The sequence below is a fragment of the Bos indicus genome, chromosome 10 (assembly GCF_029378745.1).
Source record: "Bos indicus isolate NIAB-ARS_2022 breed Sahiwal x Tharparkar chromosome 10, NIAB-ARS_B.indTharparkar_mat_pri_1.0, whole genome shotgun sequence".
NCBI lineage: Eukaryota > Metazoa > Chordata > Mammalia > Artiodactyla > Bovidae > Bos > Bos indicus.
Genome location: NC_091769.1, coordinates 72,055,449 through 72,074,589, shown reverse-complemented (window position 1 = coordinate 72,074,589; position 19,141 = coordinate 72,055,449). Strand labels below are relative to the sequence as shown.

The following is a 19,141-nucleotide window of genomic DNA, read 5'->3' as shown; positions in this document are numbered from 1 at the left end:
TACAAAACTATAAACTATAAATGATTCATTTAAGATCATCACTGACCTTTTTTCCTATTTGCAACGTTCAAAAATGGAACTCTGTTGGTAAGACATACTTTAAACATTTGGAAATTCATTAGAATCATAAAATTAAAAAATGGAATAAAATGTACAATATTATTTGTGAAAAATACTTCACATCCATTTTCATTTTGTTTGATCAAAATGAAATTAATTTTTAAAAGTTATCAAAATGTCATTGCAATGGATCTTTATTCAGAGCACTTTAGAAACAAATACTCTTATTTTCAGTGATACAATATAAGGAAAATTATTCTAATTTAAAATTAGCATTTCAGAATCACCAGTATTTTATATGGAAATGATGCTGATGATTTGCTTTTGTTTGTTTGTTTTTGAATTTGCTTTTTTATTTACCTAAAAGAGCATATAGTTAAGGTAATTCCTAATAGATTACATGTGAATAATAAATAATTTGACTTCAGGTAATTAATACTTTCAAAGCGACTTTTAATTTCCTTTGAATGTATTATTCTATTTTTAGGTTACAGAATTTTATGTTTTTGCTATAAAATCATTTATTTTACTTTAATTATAAGGAAAAATCATCACTAAAACAAAATTTTGAGTTAAAAAATGCACAAATTGGGCCAGAGAAATATCTTTTCTGTAGTTTACAAAATAATTTTATCCATAAATCAAAGAAAAAGAGGAATAGTATAATATTTGTAATTCATATTTTTATAAGATTAAAAACTTCAGAAATAAAATAGTAATAAAATAACTATGTACTTTTGCTGCCCTAGTTCCAAAAGGCAACTGAAAACTAAAACTGCAATTTGGTATAGTTTTTTTCTTTAAAATACTTCAATAATGTGGGTGTGTCTAGAGGGTATTATGCTAAGTGAAATAAGTCAGGTAGAGACAGAAAAATACCATATAATCTCATTTATGTGTAGAATCTAAAAAAACAAAATGAAAACAGATTCATAGATACAAATAATGGGTAGTTGCTAGAGGGGGAAGCAGATAGGAGAAGAGGGTGAAAAAGGTGAAGTAGATTTAAAGGTACAAGCTTCTAGCTGTAAAATAAATAAGCCAAGTGATGTAATATACAGCATAAGGAATATGGTCAATAATATTGTTAATAACTTTGTATGGGGACAAATGGTCACAAATCTTATAGTGGCAAACATTTCATAGTGTATGTAAATGTCAAATTGCTATGTAGTACACCCAAAACTAAACGTAATATTGTACATCACCTATATATCAAATTTTTTAAAAAGAAACAAACTTTCAATAATAGAGAAAAGTATAGAGAGATGACGGCTTCTCTCATAGCTCAGTTGGTAAAGAATCCACCTGCAATGCAGGAGACCCCAGTTCGATTCCTGGGTCAGAAAGATTCACCAGAGAAGGGATAGGCTACCTGAGAGGGTAACAGGCAGAAACCCTGGGTCGGAAAGATCCTTGGAGAAGGGGTAGGCTACCTGAGAGGGTGACAGGCAGGAAGGCCAGGGGTCTCCAAATGGAGGAAATCAGCTGCAAGTGTCAGACTTTATCTCTCCCTTAAGCCACAGGCGGAGAAGGCAATGGCACCCCACTCCAGTACTCCTGCCTGGAAAATCCCATGGATGGAGGAGCCTGGAAGGCTGCAGTCCATGGCGTCGCTGAGGGTCGGACAAGACTGAGCGACTTCACTTTCACTTTTCACTTTCATGCATTGGAGAAGGAAATGGCAACCCACCCCAGTGTTCTTGCCTGGAGAATCCCAGGGACAGGGGAGCCTGGTGGGCTGCCATCTATGGGGTCGCACAGAGTCGGACACGACTGAAGTGACTTAGCAGCAGCAGTAAGCCACAGGAGGAAATAAACTACAAACCATCAGATTATTTTCCCTTCTCTATACAAAATTAAAAGGAGGTTTTTCTTAAAATTCTGTGTTGCCATGACGACACCTGAACTTAACTTTTCTCAAACCTTGAGCTAACCAATGCGTTTTTCTTATGGAAATGTTTTTCTTAAGCTATGTTAATGAAACTATGTATTTGCTTTAGAATTTGCCTTTCTTCAAAATGGTTCCACCTGACTAACTTTTTTTCTTTTCTCAAACCTTGGGCTGATAATAGTTCAGCAAACCAGTATTCATATCAATTGTTTTATGGCTGGGGGATGACACACCTGTTGCCATCCTATCTCAAAAATGCATATTGTGGGAGAGGGGCCTAGTGAAACTCCCTCAGCCTTGAGCTGTCCCTCTTATCTGATTAATAGCTTTCTAACAGCCATGAAATTAAAAGATGCACACTCCTTGGAAGGAAAGTTATGACCAAACTAGACAGCATATTAAAAAGCAGAGATATTACTTTGCCAACAAAGGTCCGTCTAGTCAAGTTTTTCCAGTAGTCATGTATGGATGTGAAAGTTGGACTATAAAGAAAGCTGAGTGCTGAAGAATTGATGCTTTTGAACTGTGGTGTTGGAGAAGACTCTTGAGAGTCCCTTGGACTGCAAGGAGATCCAACCAGTCCATCCTAAAGGAGATCATTTCTGAGTGTTCATTGAAAGGACTGATGTTGAAGCTGAAACTCCAATACTTTGGCCACCTGATGGGAAGAGCTGACTCATTGGAAAAGACCCTGATGCTGGGAGAGATTGAGGGCAGGAGGAGAAGGGGACGACAGAGGATGAGATGGTTGGATGGCATCACTGACTCAATGGACATGAGTTTGGGTGAACTCCAGGAGTTGGTGATGGACAGGGAGGCCTGGCATGCTGTGGTCCATGGGGTCGCAAAGAGTTGGAAACGACTGAGTGACTGAACTGAACAGACATAAAACATCTTGCTAAAGACTAGCAGGGGGGCACCCTTTCTGCCCCCTTCTGATGTCTGTCAGAAATTTTGTCTATCTCTTTAATACTTTATTAAAACTTTATTAAAAGACGCTTGCTCCTTGGAAGAAAATTTATGACCAACCTAGATAGCATATTGAAAAGCAGAGACATTACTTTGCCAACAAAGGTCCGTCTAGTCAAGTTTTTCCAGTGGTCATGTATGGATGTGAAAGTTGGACTATAAAGAAAGCTGAGTGCTGAAGAATTGATGCTTTTGAACTGTGGTGTTGGAGAAGACTCTTGAGAGTCCCTTGGACTGCAAGGAGATCCAACCAGTCCATTCTAAAGGAGATCAGCCCTGGGATTTCTTTGGAAGGAATGATGCTGAAGCTGAAACTCCAGTACTTTGGCAACCTCATGAGAAGAGTTGACTCATTGGAAAAGACTCTGATGCTGGGAGGGATTGGGGGCAGGAGCAGAAGGGGACAACAGAGGATGAGATGGCTGGATGGCATCACCGACTTGATGGATGTGAGTGTGAGTGAACTCTGGGAGTTGGTGATGGACAGGGAGGCCTGGCGTGCTGCGATTCGTCAGGTCACAGAGTCGGACACAACTGAGTGACTGAACTGAACTGAACTGAAAATTTTATTACACAAAAGCTGTGAATGGTCAAGCCTCGTCACTGGCCCTGGATTGAATTCCTCTCCTTTGGAGGCCAAGAATCCTGGCATCTTTCATGGCTCAGCAACAACCTTTCATACCCACTCCAGTATTCTTGGGCTTCCCTTGTGGGTCAGCTGGTAAAGAATCTTGCCTGCAATGTGGAAGACCTGAGTTCGATCCCTGGGTCATAGTTAAAAGGAGATCATCCCAAATTCTAAGTTTTATAGCAGAGTAATTTAAAAAAGTCAGCCAGTTTCTACACCAAAGCAAAACAATATTAAATTCACTGACTAACAGAACTCAGACACAAGTGCTTGCTTCTACTCTTATAAAATTATAATTTACTTCTTTTTATGTAACATTTAATTGGAGCTAAGAGCCTACAGCATGACTAAACAGTAAGATCTAATGTTTTAAAACATTAAACACTTCTCATAGTGTATGATAGCTTATGAGTAAATAGTGAAATGACATGTTACTTAAATATAAGGACTATTTTAAAACTAGTCACGAGTGCCTGCAAACACACACACACACACACACACACAGCCACACTAAATATTCTATGCAAGGGTATGTTCACAACCATAGTTAATTTTGTGTAAGTAGTAGAAAAATAAAGTAAATAATAAAAGTTATAATTAACATTTACAGTCAATCTTCGTAAAAGTCAGAAGACTACTTCATAGAAATCAGATCACTTCGACATCTACATACTGTTCAGCAATGCAGTTTCCTTGCCTATAGTTAAAGGGCCCTAATTTTTAGCTTTCCAGATTATTTGTAGAATTGTCCTTTAATTTAAAACAAATAATTTTATTATGCATTTGACTGCACTCAAACTTATCAAGACATTTGCTAGGGGGTAAAGAACTAATTTTACTGTAGAAATTAAACATTTTCCCTAAGCTAAATACACTGAAAGAAAATGAATAGTTTGCAGTTTCTACACACATTAGGGAGCAACAACAGCTGATTCAACAGCACATTAGGAATGATTACATACCAGTTCATTTGCAGTAATTGAAAAAGCAATGAATTTAGAGTTGAAAGAATATAGAATTTGGTGTGATATCTTTTCCTGTTAAGGCCTTTTTTTTTTTTTAATCTATGAATGGAGACAGTGCACGCTGTATCTACTTCATAAGTTATTAGGATTGTTGTTGTTTGTCATTTAGTCACTAAACTGTTTTGCAACCCCATGGATTATATAGTCCACCAGGTTCCTTTGTCCATGGGATTTCCCAGGCAAAAATACTGGAGTGAGTTGACATTTCCTTCTCCAGGGGATCTTCCCAACCCAGGGATCAAACCCGAGTCTCCTGCACTGGCAGACAGATTCTTTACCACTGAGCCACTAGGGAAGCCAAAAACATAGACGAGTGGTTTATAAAAATAAGCACTACTTGCTTGTTTTGTTATAATTGGTGGTGAAGTGTATTATGAATAATGTAAAATTTCACAGTGGATTTACTTAAAAAAATCACTTAGAGCAGATCTAAAGCAGATCTGTAAAAACATCTCTCATATTCAATCATATTTTCATTTGTTTTGTTGAACAGGAAGGGGATGAAGTTATATTGCTTTAAGAACTTCACATACCAACAGCTTAACCTGTCTGGGCATTCCTAGGGGAGTATGTTGTATCATCATCTGCTTTCATGGTAGAAAAATCTTCAGAACTACTATGCCAATCGTCTTAGTAATCATCCCCTCATTGCTTTCATATGGAATTATTTATTATATTTAATATTAAAATGTTCTTAAGGTTGAGTCAGTGTCTTGTTTCTGTACAGCACCCAGAAATGCCTAAATATGTTTGTTATTATTCTCAGTGTTTGTTACTATTAAGTATTACAAATTTACTTTCAGGAAGAAATTCAGATTAAAATGTTATAATAAAAATATCTCAATTGAACAGTGTGTTCATAAAAAGTCAAATGGTAGATCTCAAATATATTAGAAATGCATAGAAAAAGTGGCTAAGGAAAAAAAATTTCAAACATTAAGTGGATGCTGAATAAGATATGTTTTTCCTGCTTTATACTTTTCTACTCTTATAAATTTTTCTCCAGTGAAAACCTGTTTTTCCCATCCAGTTTATTATTTACAAAGACACTTTTTACTATAAAAGTAGAATATACTGAGCATTTCACTTACACATAATCATGAGAGGAAGAAAAAGCAAATGATGTCAAGTTAGTAGCAAATAATAATGAGCAGATGCTTATCACAATACTAGTGAAAGCAGTTTTCAAAACTAAAGGGTGACAAAGACATCTTCTGGACATCTTAAGAACTGCATAGTTCCTTTTTAAACAAAGGATCTTATTTGTACCTTAGAGTAATAGTTTAAACACCACGCATTAAGAAGGGTAAAATCAATCTGTATTAGGTTTGAAATTTTAAATATTACATGATTAAGTTACAAACATACAGTATTTAAAGAAGACTCAAAATTATTGCATGCACATTGGAATTTCCAAAATATCCTTACAACTATTTCCAGATAGATTATAAAATACAAGTATTTTAGTAAAAATAATTTATTTTCATGGAAGGAACACATTAAATAATCTGAAAATTATATGCAATGTTGAACCGCTTCCTGAAAAATTTAAACAGAATACTTCATGAATCATGGAACCTTTTGATATAAATATGATTGGCAATTTAATCATTAAAAATAATAAATGTGTTTAATACATTCAAAACCACATTTGATTGATTTGAGATTTGTCCTAGTAGTATGCAATATAATTATTTTAGAAAAATTATTTCCAATGAAATATGAGTCCATATTTTAAATGTGTCCACTCATTCTGAACATCTGTTTACTTAGCCTACAACTTGTTTGTAAAATTATATCACTATGGGCACATTGAATGAATTTTGTATATGAAATAGGATTCTTTTATTCTTGTAGCATGAGTTGCACTCATAGTTAGCCACCTTTAGGAAGTATTGATGCCTATGATTTACATCTCTAAATAATTCTTAGGATAAACCCCGTTTAATGCTATTTTTTAAAAAAAAGTATAGTCCTAAAAAAACTAATCTGTAGTTCAACTAACAAAACTCAACCTGATTTAAGAATAGTTGTGTTTGGTAAGAAATGTATGCTTTAGTTTTAGATAAGCCTAAATGGATAGATATTCTACAAATGAAAACATACTTATTTCCTAAAATTACCTTTGCTTAGTGTCTTTATATATCAAGTCAAAATGAGATTTTACAACTAAATGCTTCCAATAACATGACTAAATATTTGATTCTTTGGACTTGATTTTCTGTCACTTGTATCTTTTCAAATTGTTGTATATTTCATGATTTTTCTAACATAGAAAATCAAATGAATAAGGTAACTGTAAAGAAGGTTTAAGAGAGGTGATATTAAATAAAATTCACCAAGGATGATAGAGATTATCTTCATATGGAACTGAAGTGCTTCAGTAACATAAGTACCATGATTATCTTATATATATTTTTTATCACCAACACTGTCTGCTAGTTTTTGCACAACTTCTAAGTGGAAATTGGTTTCTTGGTGTATATTCAGTTCTCTTTAGGCAGTTACATTCGATTTGATCTTGGAAAGTGGCTGCCAGGAATTCTGTCAGAAACAAAATATTTATGAGTTAAACAGTGGTGACAATTTCTTAATGGATCAGCTAACTTAAGGTAATTCTGAAGTAAATAATTTTTGTATTTTATATGTGTACAATTTCAAAAAGACACCACAAGAGAGAAAAATATCATGAGGATAACTCATTGATATAAAAATATGATATTAACATAAAGTGAAGTGCAAGTCGCTCAGTCATGTCCAACTCTTTGCAACCCCATGGGACTGTAGCCTGCCAGGCTCCTCTGTACATGGAATTCTTCAGGCCAGAATACTGGAGTGAATTGCCATTCCCTTCTCCAGGGAATCTTCCTAATCAGGAATTGAACTGGGGACTCCTGCATTGCAGATTATCAGCTGAGCTACCAGGGAAGCCCGTGATATCAACATAGTATACTCTGTAAATATATACTTAGTGAGACATGCCTGATTATAGCAGGAAAGTCAGTACAGCAAGAGCCAGGCTTAATAGGTGTTCCAGAGATTGGCTACAAAGAAGCTGCTAAGTCACTTCAGTCGTGTCCAACTTTGTGCAACCCCATAGAAGGCAGCCCACCAGGCTCCCCCGTCTTTGGGATTCTCCAGGCAAGAACACTGGAGTGGGTTGCCATTTCCTTCTCCAATGCATGAAAGTGAAGTTGCTCAGTTGTGTCTGACCCTCAGCGACCCCATGGACTGCAGCCCACCAGTCTCCTCTGTCCATGGGATTTTCCAAGCAAGAGTACTGGAGTGGGGTGCCATTGCCTTCTCCGACAAAGAAGCTAGAGGGCAAATATTAACTGGAAATCTGGGTGGATAGGCTTTGGCAGCAGAGTGAAATCTTAATAAGAATATCAGGTTCCTTGGCCTTCAGCTGGTCTCTAAGGACTAGGATCCAAACTGGAGGAAGGGCAAGTGGGAATTATAAGAAGTCTGAAGAATTTACATAATTCTCAGCCTTTGTGATTTCAGAGTTGAATTTATCTGTTGTTTAAAATATAAGTGAACTGCTTTGCATATTCAGGAAGTAGAAATGACTTGAAAGACAATACAATTAAAAGTGGTTCCCATAGTTGTTTCAATATTCCCTCAAATAAGTACAAGGTGAGCACTATTCTACCTTGAAAGCCATTTCTGTTTGAATTATGATGTATATGCTGGACTTTGAGAAAGATTTGGTGAATGTGAGAGAATAAGCCTTATGCTGACAGTCTTCCCCCAGCTCACAGAGTAAATACATAATAGTATATAACAATATTTCCTATTTCTATACGTGATTAGCAAATTTGGGAGGTTTTATGATGAGAAGCAGACACTTTACTGTCTGAGCCACCAGGGAAGTCTATTTCTGCTTTATTGACTATGCCAAAGCCTTTGACTGTGTGGATCACAATAAACTGTGGAAAGCTCTGAAAGAGATGGGAATACCAGACCACTTGACCTGCCTCTTGAGAAACCTATATGCGGGTCAGGAAGCAACAGTTAGAACTGGACATGGAACAACAGACTGGTTCCAAATAGGAAAAGGAGTATGTCAAGGCTGTATATTGTCACCCTGCTTATTAAACTTATATGCAGAGTATATCATGAGAAACGCTGGGCTGGAAGAAGCACAAGCTGGAATCAAGATTGCCGGGAGAAATATCAATAACCTCAGATATGCAGATTACACCACCCTTACGGCAGAAAGTGAAGAGGAACTAAAAAGCCTCTTGATGAAAGTGAAAGAGGAGAGTTAAAGTTGGCTTTAAAGCTCAACATTCAGAAAACGAAGATCACGGCATCTGGTCCCATCACTTCATGGCAGATAGATGAAGAAACAGTGTCAGACTTTATTTTTTTGGGTTCCAAAATCACTGCAGATGGTGACTGCAGCCGTGAAATTCAAAGACGCTTACTCCTTGGAAGGAAAGTTATGACCAACCTAGATAACATATTCAAAAGCAGAGATATTACTTTGCCAACAAAGGTTCGTCTAGTCAAGGCTGTGGTTTTTCCTGTGGTCATGTATGGATGTGAGAGTTGGACTGTGAAGAAGGCTGAGCGCCGAAGAATTGATGCTTTTGAACTGTGGTGTTGGAGAAGACTCTTGAGAGTCCCTTGGACTGCAAGGAGATCCAACCAGTCCATTTTAAAGGAGATCAGCCCTGGGATTTCTTTGGAAGGACTGATGCTAAAGCTGAAACTCCAGTACTTTGGCCACCTCATGTGAAGAGTTGACTCATTGGAAAAGACTCTGATACTGGTAGGGATTGGGCAGGAGGACAAGGGGATGACAGAGGATGAGATGGCTGGATGGCATCACCGACTCGATGGACATGAGTTTGAGTAAACTCCAGGAGTTGGTGATGGACAGGGAGGCCTGGCGTGCTGTGATTCATGGGGTCGCAAATAGTTGGACACGACTGAGTGACTGAACTGAACTGATGATAAGAAGTGATATTAAAACACAGAATAGCTTTACCTTCCCTCATCCTGGTTGTTCTGGTACATCTGTGCACTTGGAGATGCCATATTCTGGTGTGATAAAAGAGATGGAGAGAGATTTATCCCCCTGAGTTGCCGAAAAGCTATTTCTGCATGGATGCTCCGAGGATTATTTGTTAGAATCCCTGCGTTCTTGGATTTTTTGTCTGAAATTAGAATTATGAAACAATGAAAGGCATTAATAAAATAAATTAATAAGCTATGGTTGTCCTTCAATTGACTGTATGCTATACACATTTCACAGCATGAATTAAAAATTTTAAATAAAAGTTAAAATTGGAATATATTTCTAGCACTTAAATGCTGTTTAAATTTTTCTGAGTTAGTGAATCAATTTGATATTTTCTTGGTAATTTTAAAAAATATAAATATCCAGAGCTGTGTGCTGTAAAGAAATACATAGATAAAGTGACCATACTTCTCAAGCAAAAATTGGGGTACTATACTCAGAAAATAGGAAAAAAATAGGACTTTTCCAGAAAATCTTAAAAAGTAGTTGCACAATGAATCTTAAAGATATCTCAGGAAAAAATTATGGAAATGAATCCAGGGTTGAACTAATCCCCAACCCCCACCCCCACCCCCCAAAAAAGATACTGAAGACATTCCTGAAGATGATAGTGATGAAACTGTACTCTTAAGGAGGCTAATAACAATTTGGTATACCAGTTTTACTGATAGTTATGTCTTCTGGACAAAAGCATTAAAATTCTCACTATGATTAAATCTTAAAGCTATAAGGAAGCAGAAGTATAAAGAATAAGTTTAAAAATAACATCTTAGACTAAATTATATTGGATTTTTAAAAATTGAGTTTCTTTTTAGAATAATTGCATAGAAAGATCTACTATTCTTAGTAGGGTTTTAGATCATTTTATCATTATTGCGATACTCAGTTTTAGAATTTTATTGTCTAACAGTAGTCTGAGGCAAAGTGAGATGTTAAAAAGAATGGAAGAGGTGAGCCCTCAGGGAAAGAGTTGTTCAGTCACTAAGTCATGTCCGACTCTGCATCCCCATGGACTGTAGCACACCAGGTGCCCCTGTGCCTCGTTATCTCCGGGAGTTTCCCCAAGTTCATGTCCATTGAGTTGGTGATGCTATTTAACCATCTCATCCTCTGCTGCCCTCTTCTCCTTTTGCCTACAGTCTTTCCCAGCATCAGGGTCTTTTCCAATGAGTCAGCTCTTCGCAATCATATGGACAAAGTATTGGAGCTTCAGCTTCACCATCAGTCCTTCCAATGAGTATCCAGGGTTGATTTCCTTTAGCAATGACTGATTTGATCTCCTTGCAGTCCAAGATACTCTCAAGAGTCTTCTCCAACACCATAGTTCGAAAGCATCAATTCTTCGGTGCTCAGCCTCCTTTATAGTCCAACTCTCACGTCCATATATGACTACTGTAAAGACCATAGCTTTGACTATACAGACCTTCATTGGCAAAGTGATATCTCTGCTTTTTAATACACTATCTAATTTTGTCATAGCTTTCCTTCCAAGAAGCAAGGTCTTCTAGCTACCCCCAATTTCATAAAAATGATAGCCAGACAACATCTGGAATTAGGGAAAAGGCTTCATCTAAGCCTGAATGCAAATGTAATAATAGAATGAACCATTTCCATGCCTTGACATTTTAATATACTTCCTTCCTTTACAGAGCTACCTCTTGAAACACTTCCCTACTAATAGCTTCATGAATATACAAAATAATATTGTGGTTTCAAGGATGAAGTTTGATCTTCTCTTTGTAAGACACGTTTTGAGCGCCAAGAGTCTGTTGTTATGAATATTTTTAAACCTCTACTTTTAGCAGAATGCACTACAGGTTTTAGTAGTCATTTGCTATGAAATACACAAAATGGAATAAAAGCTTTGAAAGGAAATACCAAGAAAAATCCAGTAAGTATCACAAAGTTCTAAGTGCAAGCAAATCTTTAACTACAACATATTAGTAGCTGAGTAGAACCAAAAAATACAATAGATTCTTTGAAATCAGAATGATCACATGAAACTTGAACACAAATTCACTTTTAGGAAGTGTAAATTTGTAAATTTAAAATAGGCAATTTTAAGTACTATTAGAAATCAAAGTGAGATTTTTGTATCAAATGGAGTGTTTTTTTTGTTTTGTTTTTTTACATTCATTCAGAAACTCTCAAAATACCTTCAACTTCAGGAGTTAAAGTGAAGTCAGATCCCAAGTAATGGCTAAATCCACCAGGCAGAATTACATTTGTTATCTTTATGGGAGGAGCTTTCATTTGGCTAAACGATGTACCATCCACAGGAGAGCTGGTAACAGGAATAAACTACATGATAAAAACAAAAGTTAAGAACACCTTGCCTCTAAAACTCAGATCAATAGGCTTAGCCTTACCACAAGCCCCATTTGAAATTCAACTTAAAATTTTTAGGTCAGAAATTAAATGGTTGCCTTAACTCAGAGTTGGTAGAGAGGCAAAAACAGTGAAATAGACAGCCTTTGGGGTCCTTAACCCCCCATCAGAACCTTATTTTTTATTTTTTTCAGACTGCATTGTACGCATCACTACAATTTAGTGTGATGGCACCTCCCCATTCCAAAGGGTCCTAACATGGTAATATAAAATTAGGAAAATGAGAAATAAGCCTTTCCTCTTTTGTAATATCTTTTTTTCTGAACAGGAGTTTCTGGATGGTAAGAGTTATATCTTCTACATCCTTGTACTCCTCACATTACCTCTTCAATTGTCTTGCAGTTAATTAGTTTTTCAAAAACAAGTAAATAAAGTGGGGACTAAGGAAAGCATTTGGCTTCCCAGGCAGTGCAGTGGTAAAGAACCCGCCTGTCAATGCAAGAGACATAAGAGGTGTGGGTTTGATCCCTGAGTTGGTAAGATCCCCTGGAGGCGGGCATGGCAACCCACTCTAGTAGTCTTGTCTGAAGAATCCCACAGACCTAGAGGAGCCTGGTGGGCTATAGTCCGTGGGGTTGAAAAGAGTCAGACAGGAATGAAACGACTTAACATAAGAAAAGCATCTTACAAGAATCACTTTTAGTGAGTGCACTAACCCTCTAAACAGTGTTTACATTTTGTGTTAATTGAGAATTAAAGTGAAAGTGTTAGCTATTCAGTCCGACTCTGGGACCCCATGGACTATATCCCACCAGCCTCCTCTGTACACAGGATTTCCGAATTAAGAGGTTAAAGAGCTTCAGGAATCAACAAATTAAAAGAGCTTCAGGAATCAACAGATGGAGGAGAGGGGTATTATAGACTGGACACTATTAGTGTCACTAATAGTGTCACTGGACACTTATTAGAAATGTATGCCTGCTCTGTCTTTAGTAAGACTGACCTCGTTTATACTTTAAAAAATATGAATTCTGAATATATAATTCAATTTATCTAGAGATATAGGCTTACGCATTTCTGTAAAATTATACATTTCCCTCATATTTCAGAAAATGTAACCAAAATGCAGCTTTGTCATGAGCACTAAGGTATCAGGCCTTTTAGTAAAGCAGATCCCAAATTCCTTAACTAATTCCTTCATTGGAGTTTCTTCCCATCACTAATCTAGAAAGCTGTCAAATTTCTTCTGAAACCAAAGCACCAAAATGTTATGGTTTAAAGGGCAACTTTAGATTTCATTTATTCCCTCTTTATTTGCTGTTAGAATAAAAGAACAACAGCAACTAAAACAAAGGACAATACATTAGAATGAACTGATAACACTTGAAAAGTATTCTATTCTTATGTCTTCTGAACAGCTAAATGAAATAATAACTCAATTTTGTTCTGGACAGGAAAATAAAAATTATTATTGTATCTTAAAAAATAGATTTATCTGAAATAAAGACTTCAAATACTCCCTTTATTTCACTAATCATATATAAATGAATATTAAAAAACCTAACTGTAAAATAAAAAGAAAATATATATATATATATAGGATAAATGGAAAGATATTCTTTCTATTCTTACATATGGCACTGATTCAAATAGCAACAATAGGTATCTAGAATCACTGAAAACAAATCATAGTATGCTGCTGCTGCTAAGTCGATTCAGTCGTGTCCGACTCTGTGTGACCCCATAGACGGCAGCCCACCAGGCTCCCCCATCCCTGGGATTCTCCAGGCAAGAACACTGGAGTGGGTTGCCATTTCCTTCTCCAATGCGTGAAAGTGAAGTCGCTCAGTCGTGTCCGACCCTCAGCGACCCCATGGACTGTAGCCTTCCAGGCTCTTCCGTCCATGGGATTTTCCAGGCAAGAGTACTGGAGTGGGGTGCCATTGCCTTCTCCGAAATCATAGTATACACTGGGGGAAATGTTAGTTCACTATATGATAAATAGAAAAGAACCAAAAAAAAACATTTAGTGAAATACACATCCATCAATGACTAAAATTTGAGTTTATGTTTTTTTGTTTTTTTTTTGCTATATTAAAGCAGTTAAAAATATATATGGAAACTGATATCTTTGAAGTTGCTCTGAGTGATTTCTTCATAAGGAATTTAGTATTTATGAAGTTATATGGAATTTTTTAAACGTAGCCAGCGTTACCTTAAAATAGAATTTATAAAATTTAATGTTACAATTCATACAGGTCTCTCACTGGAGGCCTCACATATGTGGTATGGTAGACATTATAATGCTACCCCCCACCAAGATGTCCACATCCCAGTCTCCAAAACCTGTGAATGCTTTATGTGGTATAATGGACTGTACAGATATAATTAAATTAAGGATTTTGAGATGGGGAGATTATGCCGTATTAACTAGGTAGGCCCATCACAATCACAAACATCCTTATAACAATGGAGAGAAGATGTTATGATGGAAGCTGAGGCCAAAGTTATGCTATTTGTTGGAAGAGGGCCACGAGCCAAGGGATGCAGATAGCCTCTAGAAGGCTGAAAGGCAAAGACCAAATTCTCTTGAGGAGCTTCCAGAAGATATTGCAGCCCTGCCAATACTTGTGCTTTTAGCTCTACAGGACTAATTTTTGGACTTAGGATCTCTAGAAATTTAAGATAATAAATTTGTGTTGTCTGAAGATACTAAAATTGGGGTAATTTGTTATAACAGCAACAAGAAACTAAAGTTTCCTTTAGTTTTTCACTTCTGGAAGGAAGAAGTGACTTGCTCATGGAATATAAGAGAAAGGGAAAGGAAGCTTAAATCTTTGGACTAAATTTTATTTGTTCTCTTTTTAAAGACTAGAGACTGTGACAATAATTTTGGTAGATGACGTTTAGATGGTGCTCTCAATTGTATCATATAGATTAGTAGCTAACATTGTTTTTCACAAAGCATAGTTCTTAGAAAAACTTTTGTAGATATAACCTGTATATGAACCAATTTCCTTTGCCTAATCTAGATAATCTTTATTAACATTGTACAACTGTAAGTTTCACATGTCTCTACAGCTATTTTGATCTATAATAGAATCCCCTTGGTTAATAAAAAAAAAAGTCCAGGAAATAATAAGAATTAGACCTTTAAAAGATTTTAAAACATAAAAGTACATGGGCCCACCCATCTTTGGATGAAGGGCCAACGCCTTTTCTGTAAGGAAGTATCCTTTGCCTGGTATTTGGTCTGACTGATAAAGCCATCACAATTTCCAGTTTGGTTTCATTAAAGTAACAAGAATTCAACAACATATGGAGAAAATTTGAATACAAGAAACTGCCTAGATTTTAAAAAATTTCCCCACATATTTTATCTGACTTTTTATAATTCTCTCCCTTATTTTGCAGGGTTTTTTTTCTCCCAACCTAATTTGATATTATTTGTGTATGTGTGTAGTTGATCTTTGTCCAGATTCTGCAGAGGATTTCATTTGGTTTTCAAAAAAACATGGAAATAATAATTTAAAATGTGTATTTGTATATCTATTTATTTAAAATAAAAGATTGGCGTAAGTTTTTGAAAAAACACAGCCAACTTTTAATAAATCTGTGATTCTATTGCTGAAGGCAGACGTCAGAGAGGAGCCTACTAGTATTAAATGCTAGGAATTGGTTAGTTTGTTTTATAGAGGGAATGGAGAGTGTGGGGTAAGCCAAGCATCTACAGTAGTCTTATCTCTTTCCTCTTCAATTAACTTTTAAAAGTAATCTTTGTTCACTGACTAATGCCCTTGCTCTCTGGCTTCAACTTACATTAGAGGTTTACTTACATTTCACTGCCCCACCCTAGTCCAGGTCTTCATAATTTCTCTCTTGGATTATCCTAAAAACCTCTTAGTTTATTTCTCTGCCTCTAGGCTTTTCTTCCTTAAACTTTTCAAAGGCACAGCTCTAATGATATTACTTCTTTGCTCAAAAACCATAGCTTTTCTGTGTTAAGTTTAGTCTTTTGAAGATGGCTATGAAAAATCTTGGTGGTCAATGATAGAATTACCAAATGATATGCTTCTGTGGCTTCTTCCCTCTCTAACCTCTTCCCTATCACAGTCAAATATCTTACAAGGATTCATGGGCAAAAGGTCCATGAACAATAAAACTCTTTCCATTTAGGAGATAGAAAGGGAAAGAGTTTTATTGTTAGTCACAGTTTATAAGACTGATATGTTATAGTTTCTTAACTTCTAGCAGCACCTGACATATGGAACAAGAGGCACACGGTTTTAAATAACTTGCTCTACATTAAAGTATGTTTTTATAATAAACAGCTTTCCTAGTTTCTATGTGTGTGTATGTGCTCTATTCACCAGATCAAGTTGCTTTTGACAATAATCATTAAATACATACTAAAATAGTCTACAGAAGCATCATATACTAGATTTAAACATTTAAGTAAAAAACATGACATAATGTTCATCTACTACTAATTTATATATTTTAAAAGGAAAAGTGTAAATAATTATTACCGAATTTTTCTTTGCTTGTAGTTCAGAGAAGTGAAATTCAGCTTTTGCCCTATCATCTGAATTCACAGGAATTCCATCTAACATCTGTAAGTTAGGCAGTCGAAATATAAGCACGTGGCGATGTAGCATTTTTCTACAAATCTGAATAAAGTTAAAAGTAACAATTCATTCCTTAAAAAAGCTCTTTATTTCAAAAATTAACCTTTATAGAGAAGGATATTTAGCACAGACAGCAAAGATGACAGGTAACAGCTAATATATAATATTAAATGATACAAATACAAACTCCCTTTTAAAAAGATTTCTCAATTTTCTGTTATGCTAAATGAAGATAAGAGCTTTTTTTTTTTAAAACCAAAGCTACCATGTGGAGGTTTAGTTTCTTTGAAGAGTATATGATATTGTTCATTAACTACAGGCAATCCCAACTCATGAATAGGATTATATTATAAAAGTTTACTTATAAGTAATTAGTTTGAAACTTACAATTTCCCATAGGTACTATGCAATTTAATTCAATGCATATCTGTTGAACTGTATGAATCATCACTTCATAGTGTTAACCTACTCTAAAATTACTTGCATATATGCATGAGAAAGTGTGTGAAAGAGTTAACATAGTCAGTTTGAGGCTGTTAACTTTAGAAGGATCTGTTTGCAAGGGTAAGTTTTAACAAGTGTTTGGTACTTGGATTTTGGAAGATTTCCCACCATTCCTTAAGTGATAAAGGTAATTCATTATGCCTAGACTACTTTTACAAACAGTAGGATTCTTGTGCAACCTGCTTTCCTTCTCAGGTCCTGGAATTTTTGTATGTGATAGGCAGAGGGTACCTATGTGACAAGCCTCCAAAAAAAATCCTTGAAATCCATTAAATCTAATGGGATTTCCTGGTCAGAAAACAACATTTGTTATTGGGTGAAGAGTGTACACTGTGTGACTCCCTCATGTGAGGAAAAAAGCATAAGGAAGCTTGCACATGGATTCCTTGACTCTGGTTATGTTTTTTTTCTTCATCACCTGGCTTTGTATCCTCATTATGTCACAGTAATAAACCTTTAGCCATGAGTACAACTATATGCTAAGTCCCATGACTTTTAGCAAATCTTCTAGCAAATCTCTGAATATGGATATGATCTGGGGGACTGACAACACAGATGTATGCAGCACTGTTTGTGATTGAAAGAAAGGAAGGAAGGAAGAAAGAAACATTATCAAAAGGGAATAAATAATCTATTTTTTTAATGTAGTAGATACATATATATTAATGAAGAGTGATCTCTAAGTCATAAATTGAGTTTAAAAAATAACCACATTCTAGGCCACAAAGCAAGTTTCATAAAACCAAAGACTGTATAAAATGTCTCTTCTGATTAAAATATAGCAACACTAGAAATAAATGACAAAGAGATAACTAGAAATACATAACAGGTTTGAAATTATCACACTTCAATAATTCACAGTTAAAGAAGAAATCTTTTGTAAAGTAGATTCTAAGAAATAACTGGGAAAACACTACATATCAAAACTTTTAGGCTGTTGCTAAAGCAGTATTTTGTATCCTAACATTTATTAATTTAGAAGAAATATTAAAAGTTAATGAGTAGGCATTCTACTACTTCAGATTTTTTTTAAAGTAATTCCAAGAAACTAAAGATAGAGGGTAGAAATTAATGAACTAAAAAAAGAAAAATTATACTTGATAAATCCAAAATATGGTTATTTGAAGAGACTAGTATGATAGTAAGACTCCTCAAATACAAGAGCGAAAAAGCAAAAAAAATAATTTAGCTATGAAATAGGTGACAAAACACAGATATAATCAAGATTTTAAAAATTTATGAAAGTATTATGATGGAAGTACATTTAAAAGTTAGATAAAAGGACAATTTTATTGAAAAATGTAAGTTCTCAATATTGAACTTAGTATCTGTTCTTAATGGAGAAGGAAATGGCAACCCACCCCAGTATTCTTGCCTAGAGAATCCTGTGGACGGAGGAGCCTGGTGGGCTACTATCCATAGGGTCACACAGAGTCAGACATGACTGCAGCGACTTAGCATGCATGCATGCATTGGAGAAGGAAATGGCAACCCACTCCAGTATTCTTACCTGGAGAATCCCAGGGACAGAGGAGCCTGGTGGGCTGCCGTCTATTGGGTCGCATAGAGTCGGACACGACTGAAGTGACTTAGCAGTAGCAGCAGCGTATGTTCTTAAGTATACTGTAGTATATGTTCTTATCAGTTTAATAGAAAATGACAAGATATATATCCAATTCAGTTCAGTCTCTCAGTCGTGTCAGAGAATTTGAATAAGTTGTTCAAAGTCTAACTTCAAAAAATATTAAGTTCAGATGGTTTTAGAGATAAGATCTAATTATCCTTCAAGGAACATACAAGTCTTCTTTTATATAAATTAATTCATAGACTAGAAAAAGAGAGGAAGTGGAAGTGAAAGTCACTCAGTCATGTCCGACTCTTTGTGACCCCATGGACTATATAGTCCATGGAATTCTCCAGGCCAGAATACTGAAGTGGATAGACAGTTCCCTTCTCCAAGAGATCTTCCCAACCCAGGGATCAAACCAAGGTCTCCTGCATTGCAGGTGGATTCTTTACTAGCCAAGCCACCAGGGAAGCCCAAGAATACTGTAGTGGGTAGCCTATCCCTTC

The 19,141-nt window shown here is 35.8% G+C and overlaps 1 protein-coding gene across 2 annotated transcripts in view; it reads right to left on the bottom strand.

Moving 5' to 3' along the window:
• Positions 1–5,505: 5,505 nt before the first annotated feature.
• LRRC9 (leucine rich repeat containing 9) overlaps positions 5,506–19,141 on the bottom strand; it is a 121,731-nt gene continuing 108,095 nt past the window's right edge. The window contains exons 30-33 of one of the 2 annotated variants that reach the window (XM_070797686.1): positions 16,466–16,549; positions 11,765–11,909; positions 9,576–9,744; positions 5,506–7,120 (exon numbers count right to left, since the gene is read on the bottom strand). In XM_070797686.1, the coding sequence (XP_070653787.1) occupies positions 7,081–7,120; positions 9,576–9,744; positions 11,765–11,909; positions 16,466–16,549 (438 nt within the window). In that variant the 3' untranslated portion in view covers positions 5,506–7,080. Of the gene's footprint in view, positions 7,121–9,575; positions 9,745–11,764; positions 11,910–16,465; positions 16,607–19,141 lie in introns of both variants that reach the window. The other variant, XM_019969005.2, reaches the window with a different exon arrangement.